At 33.2% G+C, this 19458-nt stretch overlaps 1 protein-coding gene across 1 annotated transcript; it reads left to right on the top strand.

Annotated features, from left to right (window-relative positions):
* Positions 1–6407: 6407 nt before the first annotated feature.
* LOC120208803 (WD repeat-containing protein 3-like) lies at positions 6408–10518 on the top strand. The gene is made up of 10 exons (XM_039207971.1): positions 6408–6713; positions 6913–7029; positions 7614–7795; positions 7907–8138; positions 8289–8498; positions 9071–9145; positions 9695–9796; positions 9904–10026; positions 10232–10282; positions 10381–10518. The coding sequence occupies exons 1-10, from the start codon at positions 6408–6410 to the stop codon at positions 10516–10518; spliced, it is 1536 nt and encodes a 511-aa protein (XP_039063902.1).
* The last annotated feature ends 8940 nt before the right edge of the window (positions 10519–19458 follow it).

The following is a 19458-nucleotide window of genomic DNA, read 5'->3' as shown; positions in this document are numbered from 1 at the left end:
TCTCATAAGGAAGATATGATTTTGAGGTTAAAGATGATTTACATGGATATAAGTTGGTTCAAGTAATGGTAGTTGAGTTTAATGAAATTGTTTTATGATTTTGTATGATAAGTTAGTATTAAATGTTCATGTGTTTTGTTATATGGGATGTTTTATGATTTTTATTATATGTTTTATTTACCTCACTAAGTCATCGACTTAGCGTGTGATTGTTTCACACGTAGGTTCGAGAAGAATATGGAGAGCAATGTGGAGCAAGACAGGTCAGTATCTCCTTTACAAAGTTCAGATCAGAAAATAGATGATTTAAATGGGTTTGGTTAATTTGAATATAGTTGGCATGTACTAATTGATTGAGTTAAAGATGCTCTGATCGATTTTGGTTATTGGGGTCAATTTATGTCAATAAACCACTATTATTTTAATGAAAGTTTTAAATTTTCTTTGAATTTTGGCCAAGAGTCAAAGTTTGAAAAGTCAATGTGACATCTCGGACTCGTAACCGGATCGGGTACGGGTTGGGGGTGTTACATTTAATGGTATCAGAGCTACGGTTTAGCCGATTCTCGGCATAAACTAAAGTCCAAAGTGTCATAAAATGTGTACATGCCAACATAGAGTGAATAATTTCTGATCTGATAGTGTAAGGAGTATGTTGTCTTGCGGATAGAATAAGTTTAGTAAGATATTGTAGAAATTTTATTATAAGAGTTATCGAAGTAAATTAATAGGTGACAGACCTGAAGGTAATAGCATTCACCTGCCCTGGCCAGGCAGGGAGAAGAGCGAAAAACCTCAGGGAATGCCTGTACAAGATTAGAAAATGTCTTAATGATGTTGAATAATATTTTGATGTGTTTTCAATTTTCCACTTCTTTAACTCATACAATGAATGTATCGAAGTAGTTGAAAATGTTAAGAGCACCCGAGTTTAAGGGTGGATTTGAGGAAGGTTCTGTTGTTACAGACCTTTGGGTTAAATGATGTGAAGATAATGATTAGAAGGGTTTCATTTCTGTAAATGGATAAGTTAAATTGAGTAGTTCCGTTACTAAGTGGACAAGCTAAAATATGGTGAACAAGTGTCACCATAAGAACGCTGAAGGATCAAATGAAGTGGTTAAAATTGTAAAAGAGTTCAAGAATAAGTGCATCAGTGATATGTTTATAAGATGAATGAAATCAGAGTTATGGATTTGAACCAAAGGGGTAGTATTGTGAATAAGTAAGATTGTGGATATGATAAAGGTTTGTATTCCAGATGGAAAGAGTTAGTATTTGCTAACAAGATTGTGTGATGAAATGTATGGGAGTTATAAGATTTTAAGATATTGTCAGGATATGATAACCAAATATGAAGTGAATCTGGATACAGTTGTATACTGTGATCATAGTGAAGTGATATAGTGAAGGAAGTGAGGATTTGTATGTTTGAGTAAAGCTAAGGATTGATAAGAAGAATTTAAGAATGAATACATCATTAATCAGTTTATAAGACAAGGAAGTTAGAAGGTTAAGTATGAATAATGGAAATTACATGGTGTATGAGAATAAAGGTGGATTTATAAGTTAATTAAATTATTTGTTGAGATAATTTCGAATAGAAATGATGTATATGATTGATTGATTGATTAGGGCTTGTGCTCTAGATTGAACAGTTGCTATTGACGAGTAGTAATAGTAAAAGTGATAAAGTTGTAAGATTTGGAAAAGATGTAAGGTTAAGTCAATCAAGTCTGATGTGGATTTAAATATGGTAGTATATTCTGATAACGTAAATGTGGTATAGTTAAGAAGATACGGATTTGTGTATCCAAAGGAAGCTAAAAGAGTATGAGAGTCTGAAGAAAAGATATAACCTATGCTATAAGAATATTTTAAATTGGGGAAAAGTAATCGAATAAGGAAATAAAATGATTGAGTTTAAGGGATCAGATATGATAAAGGTTATGTTGAAGTATAAATTATAAGTTGATTAGAAGTAAGAAAGGTTTTTCAGATGATGTGAAAGATTGCTTGATTCTGCAAAATGTATGTTTTAATCATCCATGATGAAGATTTAAAGTTATGTTTCTTGGTCAAGTATAAGTAGTCAGAGAAACAAAGAATGATTCATATGATTAAAGAAGTTAAGAGGCAGTAAAGTGATGATAGAATGAAAGTTGGAGTATGATTGCAAGGCAATTAGAGATTGATGAGTAAATTGATTGATTTATGATTTTAAGTGATAAGAACTGATGTTATTGTATACCTGATAAGTGATATGATATGGATGTATAAGGGAAAAAGGTAGACGAAGAACTAAAGGAATGAAAAGTAAGTTTTCTGATGGTGACAAGAAAGATTAAGTAAAGGAAACAACATGAGAACATTAGAACATATGTTCTTATCAAGATGTTCAGTGAAAATTCGAGGACAAATTTTCTTTAAAGGAGGGGAGATTTGTAACATCCTCAATACCGAGTTAGTAATCAAATTGTAAAGTTTTAGAATTTAGTGACTAGAGTAGAACAGTGGATTAGTTCAATGATTTATTTGGAAATAAATCATAAAAGTTGTTAGTAATTATTAGATGAAGTAAAGGGTAAAATAGTCATTTGACATGAAAGATTTTTATGTTTCCTTTATTAGATAAGGAAGCCACGTGGAAGAGAAAAGAAGGCAAAATAAACTTCCAGAGTTCTCTTCTTCTTCTTCAGCCGTGAGTCACCATGGCAAAGGTGAGTTTTGTTATTAGTTGATTATTTGTTAAAATAAAAGTTGGTTTATGATTATTAGATGATAACTAAGCTTAAGGAAAGCTTAAGTTATCTTAAAATCAAAGTATGATGGAGTTAGGAGGGATTAAAGATTTGGGGTTCTTAGAAGAAATCTTGGAATAGAGTTCATAACTTGAATTGGAAGTTAAATTTGACTTGTCCTCAATCTAATTAAGAGATATGAAGTAATAAAATGGAATTTTGAACATGTTAGAAATTGAGTATGATTCTTGAATCTCATAAGGAAGATAGGATTTTGAGGTTAAAGATGATTTACATGGATATAAGTTGGTTCAAGTAATGGTAGTTGAGTTTAATGTCGTAATAGGGGCTTAAAATAGAATAATTAAGGGAAGAGTTGATGATTTTCGTGCTAAAATGTCAATTCTGGGCTATGTGCATCGATGCACATTCAATGTGCATCGATGCATTAAGGATAAATCCCAGAAATTGTTCAAGGTGTATCGATGCACCTGAAGTGCATCGATGCACTCTTCTAAAATACGAACATCGAATGCCATCAGTGCATCGATGCATAAGTAGTGCATCGATGCATCCTCTTAAATGTAAACATCGAATAGGATTTATGCATCGATGCAGGGTGTGGTGCATCGATGCATACCTTCTTTAAAAGATGAAATTGGCTTTTCTCTTAACCTAAGGAGTGATAATTTCGAATATATCAATTAGTATACTGATAAGTATCAATGTATTATTATGTAGATATAGAATGAAAGCTTGTTTCGGAACAAACTAAGGATTAGGATGGATTCAAAACTAACGAGGCCCATGTAAGTGTATACAAGTTAGTTTATGATGTTTAATGGAAATAAGACTTGCGACGAGTCTATTTCCTATATTAGAAATGTATGAATTTATGATCATATGTATATGTTTAATTTGAGTATATATGATATGAATTACAGTAGGTGTTAAATGATTTGTGTGAATACATGTAGTGTGATCAGTTATAGGAACTAATATGAATGATATATATGATTGCATGGGAAGTGAAATAAGTTATATGATAGATGACCATACATGTACAGGGTATAGGTGATCAATTAGGAGAATTCGTGTAATATATTTATGACTATATGAGAGGGGTGATGAGTTAAATAAGACCAGACTATAGAGTAATATGAGAATATTTAAGAGAATATATATATAAATTAGGAGACGTGAACATAACGTTGATACGAACCTATAGGATAAACACTATAGGAAAAAGTGATATGCTTCAAAGAAAACTATGATATAGAAGTTATAAAATGAAGAACTATAAAACCTTATGAGAAGGTTATAGGAGCTCTATAGAACTAAGTTAAATGGATAGAATAACTAGTAATTAAATAACGTGAGATAAGTGATAAGGGTTATATGTTATCGTACATGTTAGTATAACAAATCATGTAAGCTGATACAAAGGGAAAATGAGATAAAGATAAATAGTTTTTACCTATAGGATTGATATAAGATTATATGCCGGTGTGATAACATGTACAAGGGAACTAAGCTCTATGATATGGATCCATGTAAGTATAAGTAACGTGATTGCATAAACTATGTATATAATTATATGATTTGGTATATGCCATTTGATTCCTGTGTATACATGTAGATAATATATGTGGATATAAGCTATGCAAAAGTGATCTATGTGACTAGATGTATATGAAATCTAAGAGATATGACTTATAGGTATTTCTATGATAATGTTACATGCTATGTATGTATGTTAAATGAATTATGTGATGGTATAAGAAATGATATGAATTATATAGACGAAAACATGTATATGTTATGAGATAAGACATATGACTATGAGTTATGTGAAAAAGAATACGAGTAAAGGTGAAAAGCTATGTGATACGTGATATGTGAAAGTGAATTACATGTTTATGTGAATATTTGAAATGAAATAAATTATAATGCCCATGTTATGTGTCATGAGAGCTAGGGGTATAGTTGGCATGCCAAGAGTCGAGGGTCTACGCGGTCCTTCGGGATATATATATATTCTTTGGAACATGTGTGAAGTCTTGTGAGAGGCATACTTGATCCCTAGTATATGTATATGTATATGATTCTTAAGGAATGATATGTGGTCCTTATGGACATTATATGGCACTACGGTGCATTTTTACGCGGCACTTCGGTGCAATCCTACGTGGCACTACGGTGCATTTCTACGTGGCACTTCGGTGCATTTATACGAGCTGTGGTGACAGCATTAGTGCACAACTTCTATAGACTCACATATCTATAGTTCTCACAAGTGTACCATGGGCTAATCAAAGAGATAACATAAATACAATAAATATAATGTATATTTGGGGATAGGAAATGTGTTACAGGAATTATGATTTATGGGTGTTTCTTGGTGAAATGATATATGTGTAATATGATATACCGAAATGATGAGTACAAGATCATGTGATAAATAATTTGATGATAATGATAGAGATAATGATAATAATATATATGATAATGCTAAGAAAGTAGATGATGATATATGTACATGAGTGTATTTGTTATATAAAAAGGTATGTGACTTTGTATGAAATTGTTTTATGATTTTGTATGATAAGTTAGTATTAAATGTTCATGTGTTTTGTTATATGGAATGTTTTATGATTTTTATTATATGTTTTATTTACCTCACTAAGTCATCGACTTAGCGTGTGATTGTTTCACACGTATGTTCGAGAAGAATATGGAGAGCAATGTGGAGCAAGACAGGTCAGTATCTCCTTTACAAAGTTCAGATCAGAAAATAGATGATTTAAATGGGTTTGGTTAATTTGAATATAGTTGACATGTACTAATTGATTGAGTTAAAGATGCTCTGATCGATTTTGGTTATTGGGGTCAATTTATGTCAATAAACCGTTATTATTTTAATGAAAGTTTTAAATTTTCTTTGAATTTTGGTCAAGAGTCAAAGTTTGAAAAGTCAATGTGATATCTCGGACTCGTAACCGGATCGGGTACGGGTTGGGGGTGTTACAGAGAGTCTATGGTGAATGTAACTGCGGCTAAAACTGGGAATGACCGTGAGTTATCTACTCAAAATAAGTGGGAAGTTCTGAAGCCCTTTGGTGAAATTACTCGACAAAGTAAGGATAGGGTTGCGACTGTGAGGTTTAGCAAGTCGGGAAATCTGCTTGCTTGTCAGGTGGCAGGAAAAACTGTTGAACTATTCCTTGTACTTGACGAAGTTCAATCCAAGTGCGAAGCAAAACAAAGACTTAAAAACAGGAAGAAAGAGAAGAAGTCTGCAAAAATGGAAGTTGAAGAAACTGAAAATGTGGAAGCAAATCATGATACTGAAGGAGCTGGGAATACATTGGTTGTTAAAGTTCCTGATGTTTTTAAGCTTCTTCCAACTATTCTAGTCAGCAAAAAGATATGTTCCATCTCTTTTTGTCCAGTCACTCCAGAGAGTTCACTAGCTAGTTTAGCATTGTCTTTGAATAATAACTTGCTGGAGTTTTATTCAATTAAAAGTGATGGAAGTGAAAAAAACACTTTCTATTAATCTTGAAAGAACACTTTCTATCGAGCTTGAGAGAACACTTTCTATTGAGCTTGAAGGACACCTCCGATGTTAGAAGTGTCACACATAGTTCAGACAATAGTGTTTTGATGTCAACCGGTCACAATGCTGTGAAGATTTGGAATCCAAGTACTGGTTCTTGCCTTAAAACAATTGATTCTGGCCATGGACTCTGTGGTCTAATTGTACCCCATAACAAATATGGAATTGTTGGCACTAAAGATGGGGAAATTGAAATTATTGACATTGATAATGGTACTTGCAGTGAAGTTGTTGGAGCTCATGGTGGCTCTGTACGGTCAATTGCTACCATTCCAAATGGAAATGGCTTTGTTACTGGCAGTGCAGACCATGATGTAAAGTTCTGGGAATACATCAACCAAAAACCTGGTCAAGTGTGTTCCTCATACCTTCATCACCTACTTCAACATTTTTCAGCATCTAACTCCATTTATTCATATATTTTCCCTAACTCTCATCTTGTTTAGCTTTGCCTTGATACAATGGAATGTATAACACATCCTTTATTACAAATCTAGTCATCATGCTGAGTTAACAGATGAGTGATGCTAGGTTGGTCTTGTTGATTTTCAGGATTCCAAAAGCCTTACTATATTAAATGTGAGGACTATGAAAATGAATGATGATGTTTTAGTGGTTGCCTTTAACCCAGATGCTAAATATGTTGCTGTTGCATTGTTGGATTGCACTGTAAAGGAAAGGAATGATCGACTTATTCTTCTCTCTTTTGAATTTACTTTGTCCACTGTTGGTTGGTTTGATGAATTTATTTTGTTATGGTTTGATGAATTTATTTTGTTATTGTTTTCCTAGAATTTGTAAATGGAAGCATCATGCAGTTTCCTGCTCAACTTGTAAAACATGAAGTTGATTTATATAGTTGCCCTTTCCTACCATCTCAGTTTTTGTCTATGGCTTCAGCCCTCTGTATAAAACCTTCTATAGCTCATATTTAAATGTGAGAATTAGATGTGACCTTGCATCTATCTGTATGCCACCGCACTAATCATGTCTTGCAAAGATTGGTTTATATGTGCTAATTAAATCTGTTGATTTCAAAAATGTTTGTTTTCAGATTCTTTCTCTCTAAACATGTTCTGGTATAAGCTTCCGATGGAAAAAATAAAGTTTAATCAACTGAGTAGCTCCCCAATTTGACTTCATAATAGCATGTAGGATATTGTATTGTCAATCAGGATGTGCGAGTCAACTTGTTTTGCACTACTATGGGGGCTATAATGATAATAATGATTTTCAGTTCCCTTTTTATGCAGATCCTTTTTATGGATTCATTCGAAATTTTCCTTTCCTTATACGGCCACAAACTTCCTGTCCTATGTATGGATATTTCATCAGATGGAGATTTAATTGTAACTGGGTCTGCAGATAAGAATTTGAGGATTTGGGGCTTGGATTTTGGCATTTGCCACAAATCCCTCTTTGCACATGCTGACAGGTTTTGTATGATTTTAATTATTATGGAATGCAAAAGTTCTCTTGATCCTAAATTGTTTATGTAGTTTTGGTGAACCTTTTGATCACTAATTCTGATGAGGTAATTTTTTAGTGTTATGGATGTTCAATTTGTCCACAACACACATTACATGTTCAGTGCTGGGAAAGATCGTCTTTTGAAGTACTGGGATGCTGATAAGTTTGAGTTGCTTTTAACGCTTGAGGGACATCATGCTGCTGTTTGGTGCCTTGCAGTCAGCAACCGTGGTGACTTTGTTGTTACAGGATCTCATGACCGGTCTATTCGCCGTTGGGATCGTACTGAGGAGCCATTTTTTATCGAGGTATTTTCGAATTTTTGCTGTGTACCAGAAGTGAATTTCTTGGCTCGGGAATGAGAATGCATTGTTAAGCTAGTTCTTCTCACTACATTTGTGATTACTTTTAGAGATGGATTTTCTTCTTTTTGTATTTAACCCTGCTTGAGTGTGCAGGAAGAAAAAGAGAAAAGATTGGAAGAAATCTTCGAGGCTTACATGGACGATACATTTGAAGACAGACATGTACCGAAGGAAGAACTTCCAGAAGAGGGAGCTGTTGCATTAGCAGGCAAGAGAACTCTGGAAACCCTGACAGCCACTGATTCAATTATTGATGCACTAGAAGTGGCAGAAGTGGAGTTAAAACGAATAGTAGAACATGAGGTATTCTTCTCTTGCTTTGGTCCGTTTCTTCTATACTGACGTGTTATTGTCTTTAACTGGCTTGTTTAAATTTGGGGAAAAACTGGAATAACCATAAATATCCAGACTAGGATATGATCTGGACTGAGACCCCACACATGGTATTTACGCATGCTGGGACTCGTACCTGAAACATTAAGGTTTCTAGGGCCTTAACCTTTCCATTGACGACAAAGTTGTATTTTGATCATCAATGGTTGACACTTTTAAATAATTTTTTCTTCCCCTAAGGAAGAAGGGGAAAAGGAAAAGAAAGCTGTTAACTATATTTGGGGTGGTGTGGTTGCTCGTTACTTTCCCTATCCACTATATTGAGTGTCAGCACAACGGTTACTTTTTTTACTTGTAGAAAGATACAACTGCCAAGATGATAAATCTGTCTTGCAGAGATGATTTTCATTTTGCTCAGAAATGCTTGTTGGAATAATTTGGAAAATTTGTACAGCAGCAGAAAATGCTAGAAGAAAACTGAAAGAGCCTAAATTTTTCAATGGTTGTGTTGCAGTTAATTTGTTCACTATGTTATATTTCAGGAGGAGCAGGCCAGAGGAAAAGTTGCTGAATTCCAACCGAATCTGATTATGCTTGGGTTATCCCCATCGGGTTATGTCCATCGTGCTCTCTCAAATATTAGCACCAATGATCTGGAGCAGACTTTACTGTTAATTGAGCATTATGCATGGGATCTGCTCTAGTTCTAGTCCAACATTCTGGAAAAGATGATATGTTATTTCATCCATGTTTTCAAGTGCATGCATGGAGACAGTTACACACCTGCAATCAGGCCTATGAGGATTAAGCTCATAATTGAAACATCTGGATAAGCAGTTTTTGTCATTTATCTTTTTGTGATCCCCCTGATTGCGACTGTTTTTTTCATATCGTAGTCCATGGTCTTCTACTGCTTAGTTAATATTTGCCTAATAATGGGACCAAAGACCCTCATCAACTGAAATTCTAGTCACTTTAAAGAGAGTTTCTTTTCATATTTTAGCCATGTTAATAGCCAAGTTAAATTCATATATGGATGCTGAACTATCTCTGTCTAGTGGTTAAATTGAACTTGTCCATGCTGTACAGTACGGATAGGATCTTCTCATCTTTCCCGCATCTTATTATTTATCTCAATATCTGAGTCGAAGTTGTTTTATGGCTAGGCATTACCATTCTCAGATGCCCTCAAGCTGCTCTCTTATACGAAGGACTGGACTTCAAATCATGACAAGGTTGGCCTCTATGCTCTTATGGATGTGCTTATGGTTGGATGTTTTGGTAAATGCTCTCTCTGTGACGCGTTTGATGTTAGGTGCGTCTGAGCGCTAGACTTGTAATACTTGTGTTATTACAATTTATGCTGTTTGTGCAGGTTGAACTGGTTTGCAGGATTGTTACGATTTTGTTGCAGACACACCATAGTCTGTTAATTAGTACCCCATCTGCCAGACCAGTGTTGTCTGTTCTGAAAGAGCTTATTTATGCAAGAGTTAAGGTAAATTTGTACTTCGGATTATGATTGTTTAAAACTCACGCATTCACTTGGAGCAAAAACATTCAGTTCTGCAACTAGTAGCCTTAATGATCTCTCTTTCATTTCTACTGTTGAATTTAAGTTCAAAATGGTCACATAATCCATAAATTTTTGATTTGGGAAAACTTAAGGATCTATTTCAATGACATAACTTCGAATTTTTCAGGAATGCCATGATACTCTTGGTTTCAACCTTGCAGCAATGGATCATCTAAAGGTTTGTAAATTGGCTTTTCCAATATTTTCAATTCAATTTCTAATACAATAGCAGAAACTTAATTTTATCCCCAACTGTTGCATGTTATTCGATTTCAGCAATTGATGGCTTCAAGATCGGACGCTCTATTCCGAGATGCAAAGTCGAAGTTGGTAGAGATACGTTCCCATCAGTTGAAGCGTTTAGAAGCAAGAACGGAGACCAAAGCAGAAAAACGAAAAAAAGAAGAAACATAAGAAATAGAGTGATGTCTCCAAGATGGGAAAGCTTTCATTATTTATTTTCAAGTTTGGAGAGTGGTTCAAAGAATGATGCTCTTCCTGGTTTAGGTAAGAAACATCTTCATTTTGAGATTTTCACGACCAGTTGGCTATACCCATGGATCAGAAAGAATACTGAAATGGGGTATTATAATTAATTATTATTATTATTATTATTATTAATGTCTATATTACAATTATGCCTAGCCCGAGGAGGAAATATAAGTCGGGTACAAAGGCATTCAGCTCAAGAGCAACAAAATAGAAAAAAGAAGACATTGGGGATGTGGCCTAATGTTTTCGTTAAGGACGAAGGGGGTTAGACCCTTATTTTACCAAATATTATGTAGGCTACAAATATAGGAAGGTGGATTAGTATATCAACAGAAATCTTTTGGGTTTCAGTGAAGATGAGAAAGCAAAAGCAATACACAGGTTTCGTTTATCCTTTCTCTTGGCACTAGAGGTGTACAAAAAATCCGAATATATGATTTTGTGTAAAAAATATCCGAAACTGGATTTTGGAAAAACCGGTTTTTTTTAAACCGGATCGGATATTTAAAAACCGGATAGTATAACCGGTTTGAGAAAAAAATTGAACGACCGGTTGTTTTACCGGATAAAAAACCGGTTTTTTTCAAACCGGATAAAAAATCGGTTTTTTATCCGAAAAATATTCTGGTTTTTTTATAAAAAAACCGGTTTTTTGCAAACCGAAATCGGTTACACCATCCAGCCCTCCAAACCGGTTAGGATCCGAATCGATTTTTTTAAAATCCGGTTTTTGGGTTGGAGAAAAAAACCGGATCGATTTTTATCCGATCCAGATCGGATTGAAATCCGGCTTCTGTGCATCTCTATTTGGCACGATTTTGGCCATTATTTCAAAGCAAAAGATTTTCCGAGAAGAAATTGAGAGGATTATCATCTTTATTTTTATGTATAAAAATAAATCATTGAATGAATGTAAATGTGAGAAATATGAATTAATTCACAATTTTTTTATATTTTTTTATTAAGTACACAAACTGGAAGAAAAAAATATTTATCAACTTTTTATTCGTTTAATTTTCTCTAATCGTTGATAAAGGTTTCTATTATATATTTTCTCTAAATATTGCTTAAATTATTTTCATTGGTTATTTAATTCGAAATTTACGAATTTTTTATTTGAAAATAATAAAAATATAAATATATTATGATTTTAAATAATATTAATACACTAATATTAATAAAAGATGTTTAAGTTTTAAAAAGTTGTCTTACCTTTTCAAAAGGGAACATTGTTGGATCCAAGATTCTCCTTGTACCCTCGATCGCTAACCACTAGGGCTGTAAATGAGATGAGAGAGATCGTGAGCTACTCGAGATCAACTTGATCAAGGTTTGATAAAACTTGGATTGAATGGACTCGACTCAATCTCGAGCTCGACTCAAGTTCTTAACGAGCCGAAATGAGCTATTTGATATTCAACTCGAAAAGCTCGTGAGCAGCTCGAAAATATAATATATTAAGATTTTATTTTTAAAAAAATAAATTATTAATAATATTAATATTTATGTACTTAATTTTTTTAAAAAATACATTAAGATTTTCATGTATTTAAGGTACATGTTCGAGTTTGAAGCTTCAATCAAGTTAAGTTTAAGAACTTTTTTTCATTTCGAGTTTTTTCGAGCTGCTCACGAGCTTCAGTTCAGGATTTTGAGTTCGAGTCGAGCTTGAAAATTTTAAGCTCGCGAGTTTTCGAGTCGAGTAGAGCTAAGCAATACTCGAGCTCGACTCGGCTCGTTTACACCTGTACTAACCACGAACGTGCTATTTAATGTCAGCTAACGCTAGCCAAATGAGTCTCCTTTAGCCTCAAGCATCATAATCTAGCATATCATTAGGTGTTGTATATAGCTCACACTCATATAGCAAGACAAAGATATTAAAGACAAAATTTGGGTAGTAAAGTTCAAACACTTATCCAAACACACAAACAGACGTTATGATGTAGTCTCGGGTCACACAACATCGCAAGATTCATATGCCACTAGTCTACTAACATAGGTACTTTGGATGAGACCTGGATCGCTATCGTGACAGGAACGTACATCTCGTGGTCGCACATGACCATCACCTCTACTCTTAGAAAATTTGAGTAACCCATTACACGCGACTAACGATCAACAAGAAAGCAACTCAACATCCTCAACGTTTTTCTTAGGGATATACACCTCAGAATCCAAACTTAGGATTACTCAAGCTCTACCGAGTTGGTCATATGAACCATGCAACCTCGATGCGAACACACGCTACTATAATCTTAATCATATCCTTGAAGAGCCACTTCAATACTCTCTCATGGAACACTCTCGGGTGGACAGATCTACTATCAAATGTCTCATTAGAGTTGACCCTCAATTCTACAAGAAACAATTGACGGTTCTCACACGACTACATTAATCTAAAAGGCACTTGGACCCTCACGTCAGGATTCTACGTGAATACTCTTCTTACTTAGTTCACTTTGACACCACGAAGGAATGAATGAATTCACGTCTACTAGTGCAACATTATCAACTGAAATTGTTGAAAACATACTGATATCTTAACTACGACATCGACATCCTCTATATACCTCATGATGATCTGACAAGCTAGGATATAAGCAGCTAAGCTAGGAACAAGTCGATTTGTTCCACTGCTCTCTTTCTTGATCATAGCATTGAAACCTTTATGTGCAGACCCTCCATCACGTTAGGCTCCGAGGTCGATTTATAACATCGTTATCCGAGGTAGGGCAGTCTCTCACAAGATGCTCAAAGGACCCATATCAGAAACACATCCTAGAGAGTCCAAAGCATCTCCCTTGATGCCTCTTATCACAATGCTCACACTCTGGATATGTTTACGCTATGTGAGAACCCCTCGTGGTCTCCATAGACGGCGATGCTAGCGATCTCCTACATAACCCTACTTTAGACCTTTGACTTGATTGGTACGACTGAACTGGTGTTACCCTCCTTTTCTCACGAGAATCCACAACCCTATAGGCCACTCAACTGAGATAGATCTACCGATACCAAAATCCTTCTACTCAGCGTATTGATACCATATATCAAACTAATCCTGATGTTTGTACCCTTTCCACGACCTTAACATATCGTGTTAACTCTGGGAATACTTTGGGCGAGTTTATCGCCACTGCGCACTAATACCTATACGAAGCCTCTCGAGAGACCTCCTGCAACTCAAGGACTCAGTTGTAACCAACTCTGAAGCATATCAAGTCAACCAAAAGAAATCTCTCTTGTAATCGTACTCGTACAATCTCCTTAACCATTGGCAGTACTGCATCCTCAAGACATTTATATATGCCTCGATATACTTTTCCTTGGACTGACTTAGAGACTGATCCCACATAGGCATCTCGGGCTGTAGAGTCATTTTTATAGTCTCATGCTATTAGATTGAGCAAAGCAGTGGCACATCCTAGCTTACCCTTGGGGGTAAGGTGAAGTTGCCTTAAAGTCTTAGTTTCTCTCCACTACTGATCAATCGAAATCGGGTTATCATCACCTAAACCGAAGAAGTCGATTGTCTTATACCTCCTTAGTCTCTCTATCAAAGACTTTAATAGTGCTGTCACACTCGGAGCGTTTGGTTGAGTAGTCTGTGTTGTACAAAAAACATCCACTACCCCTCTAAGCATGAAAATAAACCTCTAAAGAATGTCGTCTCAACGACTCTCACAAATATTGGAACCTTGCGATCCTCTACCCTAGGTAGAAACTTATCGTTAAATTACCGAGATGAGAGACACAACTCTCAATCCTACTTTTGAGACTACACTTGGAACTCAAAACCATCACCACTTTCGTTAAAAGAGATTACATAGAGGAAGCACCATCAAAATTTCATTCTTATAAGAGTACTTTTAGAACCTAGGGGCATGTATTCACTAACGTCTTACCAAAACCAACCATTGATTTTATAAAATTTATTTTAACGGTTATAGGAAGTTACTAAAATTAAATGATGATTTTGGTAATATTTAGATGTTTGCTCTTGAAATAATTGGTATGTAGAGACGTGCAACCATCTATTCTCACATGGGGTAATATTATTTAGTCTCAAGAATCTAAGGTGAAAATAATTATGGTTTGTCGTACTAAATATTTATTTTGAGAAATTTATAAAGACAACAGGTCCGTTGCATTTTTGGAGAAGTAAAAAGTCGGTTATGCTGACATGAAAAAATTCTCCAAATCAAATAGTTGTCAAATCCTAAAGATAAGGATTCTATTACTATCAATATTTTTTTATGAAATTTATTACTGTTAATAAATTTCAAAGACTAATATTATTGAATTTATTCTGATTTGAAGATTGGTAGATTCTGAGATCATCCTAATTAAGATATTATGATGCAAAGAGTGAAGAGTAAAGTTACAAGCATGGTGAGAATGAACAAGTCTACTTTAATATTATGGTTTTACCTATGAGTTCAGATTATTTAGACTTGTTGTCTATTAATTTATGCTTTTTTAAAAATACATGAATTAGATTGTATGAGCTTTTAAGCTAGTCTTTAAAACTTAGTGGATAAATTATGAAATGAGATAAACCACTAGTAAAGACTAAGGTAGTGAAAGATTACTAAGGCTAACACAGTACTGAGCCCAAAATGTATATGATTAATAAGATATCATTGTAAGTAAAAGTATCAGGCATAATTCTTTAAGAGGCATTAAAGAAAGAGAAAAATCATAAATGATTTATATGAAAACATTATGAAAATGCATGTCTATGATTGGTTCTGTGAAAGACCTGATATTTAAGTGTGCCTAGTACACCACTTCTCTTTCATGTTAACGTACATGATGCATTGTTCTTTAATGTGCTCACTTTTATAAAAATACTATGATGAGTCAAAGTCTCTTTAAACTTATTATAGAAGTTAAAATAGTAGAAATTAATGTGATTAGTAAAATACCAAATTTATTCATAATAAATCAAATATGTGATGAAATATGTTGAATAATATGAATGAGAATATGATAGACATTAGTTCTACTAAAAGATTGGTTAAATCTCTTTGAGTTTATTTCTCAAGTAGAGAAAAGAAAAGAGATGGTCTATCTTAGGAGTTGTGTTAAAATCTCTTGTAACTATTTGAGATAATTTTTTTATTTTTAGAAAAAGTTGAAAACTCCTAATATTTTTTTAATATTCCTAATTTCTTGAACACTTCTTCTGAAGAATTAGGAAAAACTGAAATTCTCTTTGAGTAAGATAAAAAGAATTTTATAATAATTGAAAATCATATATACTAATCTTACTGATTAGTAGAGTTGAGAATATAAACACATGAAAACATAACATGATTATGTTTAAATCAGGATTTGATATTCAAAACCTATTATGACTTTACTCTAGTAAAATGGAGTAAATTAGAGACGATTTGTTCATGTGTTATATATAAAGTGAATTAAGCCATGTATGCTTAAAAGAGTGATTTCTACCATAAAAGTAGTAGAAATTGTGGGGTATCTTAAAAATAATTTTCATGTAGTATAATGTTTAAACATATAAACTTATAGTTTATACGTATAAGTGTGATGTTTTGAGTAATTTTATGAAACTAAGATAACTTTTATCCTCTTAAATTGTAATGAACAAAACTTGGATAAGTTAATTATCCTAAAAATAAAAAAGTTACTAAAACTAATAAAAGACATTATTTAAGTGAAGTCTTTTTAGAGAAGTTTTAGTAATGAAGGGCCTTCTCAAATATTTTGTTTAAACTTAGCATACAAGATTGAGTTAAATGAAACAATATTTCACATTGTAAGGATGCTAAAATGTTGAGAGTTTTATTTAACTTGAAAGCTAATTTCAATAGAGCTGCCCATAATTCAAGTAATAAATACGAAAAACTTAAGTTTTTACTTAAGAATTTAAAGAATATTATAACTTGACGTTTCATTTTATCAGATATACTAAAAATTATGATATAGATTGGGTAATCGATAATGTAGTTATAGCACACTAGTAGTGGTATGAGTTTATTTTGAATAAGAGCAACTTTTGTGAAAGTTTGTAAGGTAAATATACTTTACTAGCTCTATTGTGGGGTCTGAGCTGATATCTATTGACTTAGTCAACCAAAAGTCAAATGAATCTAAGGTTTATTTGTTGAGAATCTTATGAGAAAGTTCAATATTTTTTTTGTTTTTACGAGACTCATAAATTACCAAGTTTGGTATAATAATCAAGCCTATAAGAGAATGTATGGCTATATGGAACAAAATAGATATACCTATTGCACTTAAGCGCTTACTAAAGTATCTTAAAAGTATTGAAAACTATAGTTTGTTTGATGTCCTACAATTCTAGAGGGATATTATAATGCTAGCTGAGTTATCAATAAGGTAAGTAATACGGGTGGGTATGTTTTCAACTAGGCGGAGTAGCAATTTTGTAATCTTCCAAGAAAACATGCATTTCTCGTTCTACTATGGATTCAATGGTTATTTCTTTCTATCTAGTTGGGAAAGTAGATAAGTGGCTTAGGAATTTTTTAGCAGAAATTCCGTTATGGGAAAAACCGACTCCTCTAGTGTCCTTATTATGTATTCACAGACAGCGATATGTGTGACTCATAACTAAGTTACAATGGTAAGAATAAGCATATTTGTATAAGACATGAATCCGTAAGATATTTAATAAGGAACGAGATACTATCTTCAGAGTATGTGAAGTCGGAGAGGAACTTAGCCAATCCCCTAACCAAAGGGTTAAGTCGGAAATCAGTTATTGATTGTCAAGGGGATAAGTATAAAGCTCAATGGTTAATGAATTCATGATGAATACCCAACTTAGTTATCTAAGTTAAATGTGATAAAACTAAGCCGTGGAAAAATTCATAGTGTAAATTTCTACCTACCTATCCATATGAAGAATAATGTACATGCACAGGATGAGCATTATTGCTTTTAATAAATTAATATATCAGGATTTGGGTAATCTTAGTGAGAAAGACTTGATGAATTTACCATCTTTGGATGACTATTTACTCTTAATAAGTTCATAATACAGGGTTAAGTGGGTGGTCATATCGCAAAGGACTATATGAACTTACTGCTAAAGATGATGAGTTTTCTTAAACTTTTAATGAATTCAATCCTATAATTTGGGTGATCTTATTTGAGAATGACATATTGAATTCACCGATTAAAGAGGTTGAGTATTTATTCTTAATGATTACTTATCCCAGAGTTTGAGTGGTTCATTTAATATGAACTTGAAGAAATTCACCTTATTTATTGTGACGTTGAGCTATTGTAAAAGCTCTTAATTATTTCATAGCCTGGTTCGTGTGATTTATGTTGAGATAAACCTGATGATAACCTACCTAAGTGAGAAGGACTAGTCATCTTCTATGAAAAACGTTGGGTCATTTTTATAGTACACTTACTAGAATCTTGAGGAAATAGGGTTATATATATATATATATATATATATATATATATATATATATATATATATATATATCTTATTGACACATTATGGATTTTGATGGATAAAGGATTCGTTATGTATTATGAGTTCACCATAATCTTAGAAAGTTCAAGATTCGTTCACTTATCTAAAATAAGAATTACTCATCACCACTATGTACTAGTTCAAGATATGTTCACTAGTTCTTGAGCAATTAATCTCGCTATTGCTCTTCTCGCGTTTAGCTTCAAATTTTTCGTTTTTACAAAAGAATTCTTTGGCATTAGTGGGAGAATATTGGTAATACAAAGAATTTCACATTGGATAGTAACCATTGGCTTGGTCTGATTTAGTTCATGTGTGTTTTTTTATAGACAATATTTTCTTGGTAAAGTACTATTGATCAGGGTTTGTATTTTACCATTGGTCCGGGATCGAATCTCAACATAAAGTGGATATTTTTATCTTTTGGATTTGCCACCAATGTTTTGGGTTAGGTAAGGTTGGATACCTAAATTTTACCTTTATACCAGATCTATTTCTTACCAGAGATTCATGTGGAAGAGTTCGAAAGTTGATTACGTGTGGGGAATGATGAACACCCTACATCGCCTTTACGGTACCAATAGGATTATGAGTTGTCTTAATAGTAAAAATTTAAAGAGAATATCCAATTACTTACATTTGAGTATGTATCATTGTAAAATTAAATAAATTAGAGGAGTGGAAAAAAGGTTAAATCTAATTTATAAAATTGAGATAAAAAGGTCACAGGTACCAAAATAAAAATAATATGAATCATACATGACATCATGAACTAATACTGAAATTAGAGTGAAAAAAATAAATTTAAATGGCATGTAAGAATAAATAAATATATAATATTTAATAGATAAATAGACAGTGAATATAAATGTAAAAAATATATTTTTAGAATGTTGACTCAAAAAATGTAATCCCCTAGGCCCGACCTGGACGTTATGACCAAATCTAGGTGGTCACATATTGCATTCAAAAGTTATTTTCATATTTAAAATAGTGTTGAAATCTATATATCAGTATTATAAGAAACCACCATCAGTGAGATTATACGATAAACATATATATACATATATCGGAAAAACTGTATAAAACATATACATAACAAAATACTAGTAGTACATATATATCAAAATAGTAGAAAAAAGACATGTCACCAATGTATAACAAAAAGGGCATATAGGGATATACAATGTCACACCCCACAAATTGCAATATAATATAAAAAAATTAATAGCACTATAAATAAAATATTAGCACTAAGAATAAAATAAAATGAAGTGGGAGACAATGGCATGTCCACCAAGCCATGTTTTGTTTTTTTATTAGAAACATTAAATAGTGGATATATTTTATATATTGAGTGATAACCCATTTTACCTGCA

The sequence above is a fragment of the Hibiscus syriacus genome, unplaced genomic scaffold (genome assembly GCF_006381635.1).
Source record: "Hibiscus syriacus cultivar Baekdansim isolate YM2019G1 unplaced genomic scaffold, ASM638163v2 tig00017627_pilon, whole genome shotgun sequence".
Taxonomy (NCBI): Eukaryota; Viridiplantae; Streptophyta; class Magnoliopsida; order Malvales; family Malvaceae; genus Hibiscus; species Hibiscus syriacus.
The sequence above is the reverse complement of the archived record's forward strand: the minus strand, read 5'-3'. Positions and strand labels throughout refer to the sequence as shown.

Excerpts from the sequence above, each read along its gene's own strand:
- LOC120208803 (XM_039207971.1), top strand. The coding sequence starts at position 6,408 with ATGTCAACCGGTCACAATGCTGTGAAGATTTGGAATCCAAGTACTGGT. Across the intron at positions 6,714-6,912 it reads TCAACCAAAAACCTGGTCAA|GATTCCAAAAGCCTTACTAT; the intron begins GTGTGTTCCTCA and ends GTTGATTTTCAG. Across the intron at positions 7,030-7,613 it reads TTGCATTGTTGGATTGCACT|ATCCTTTTTATGGATTCATT; the intron begins GTAAAGGAAAGG and ends CTTTTTATGCAG.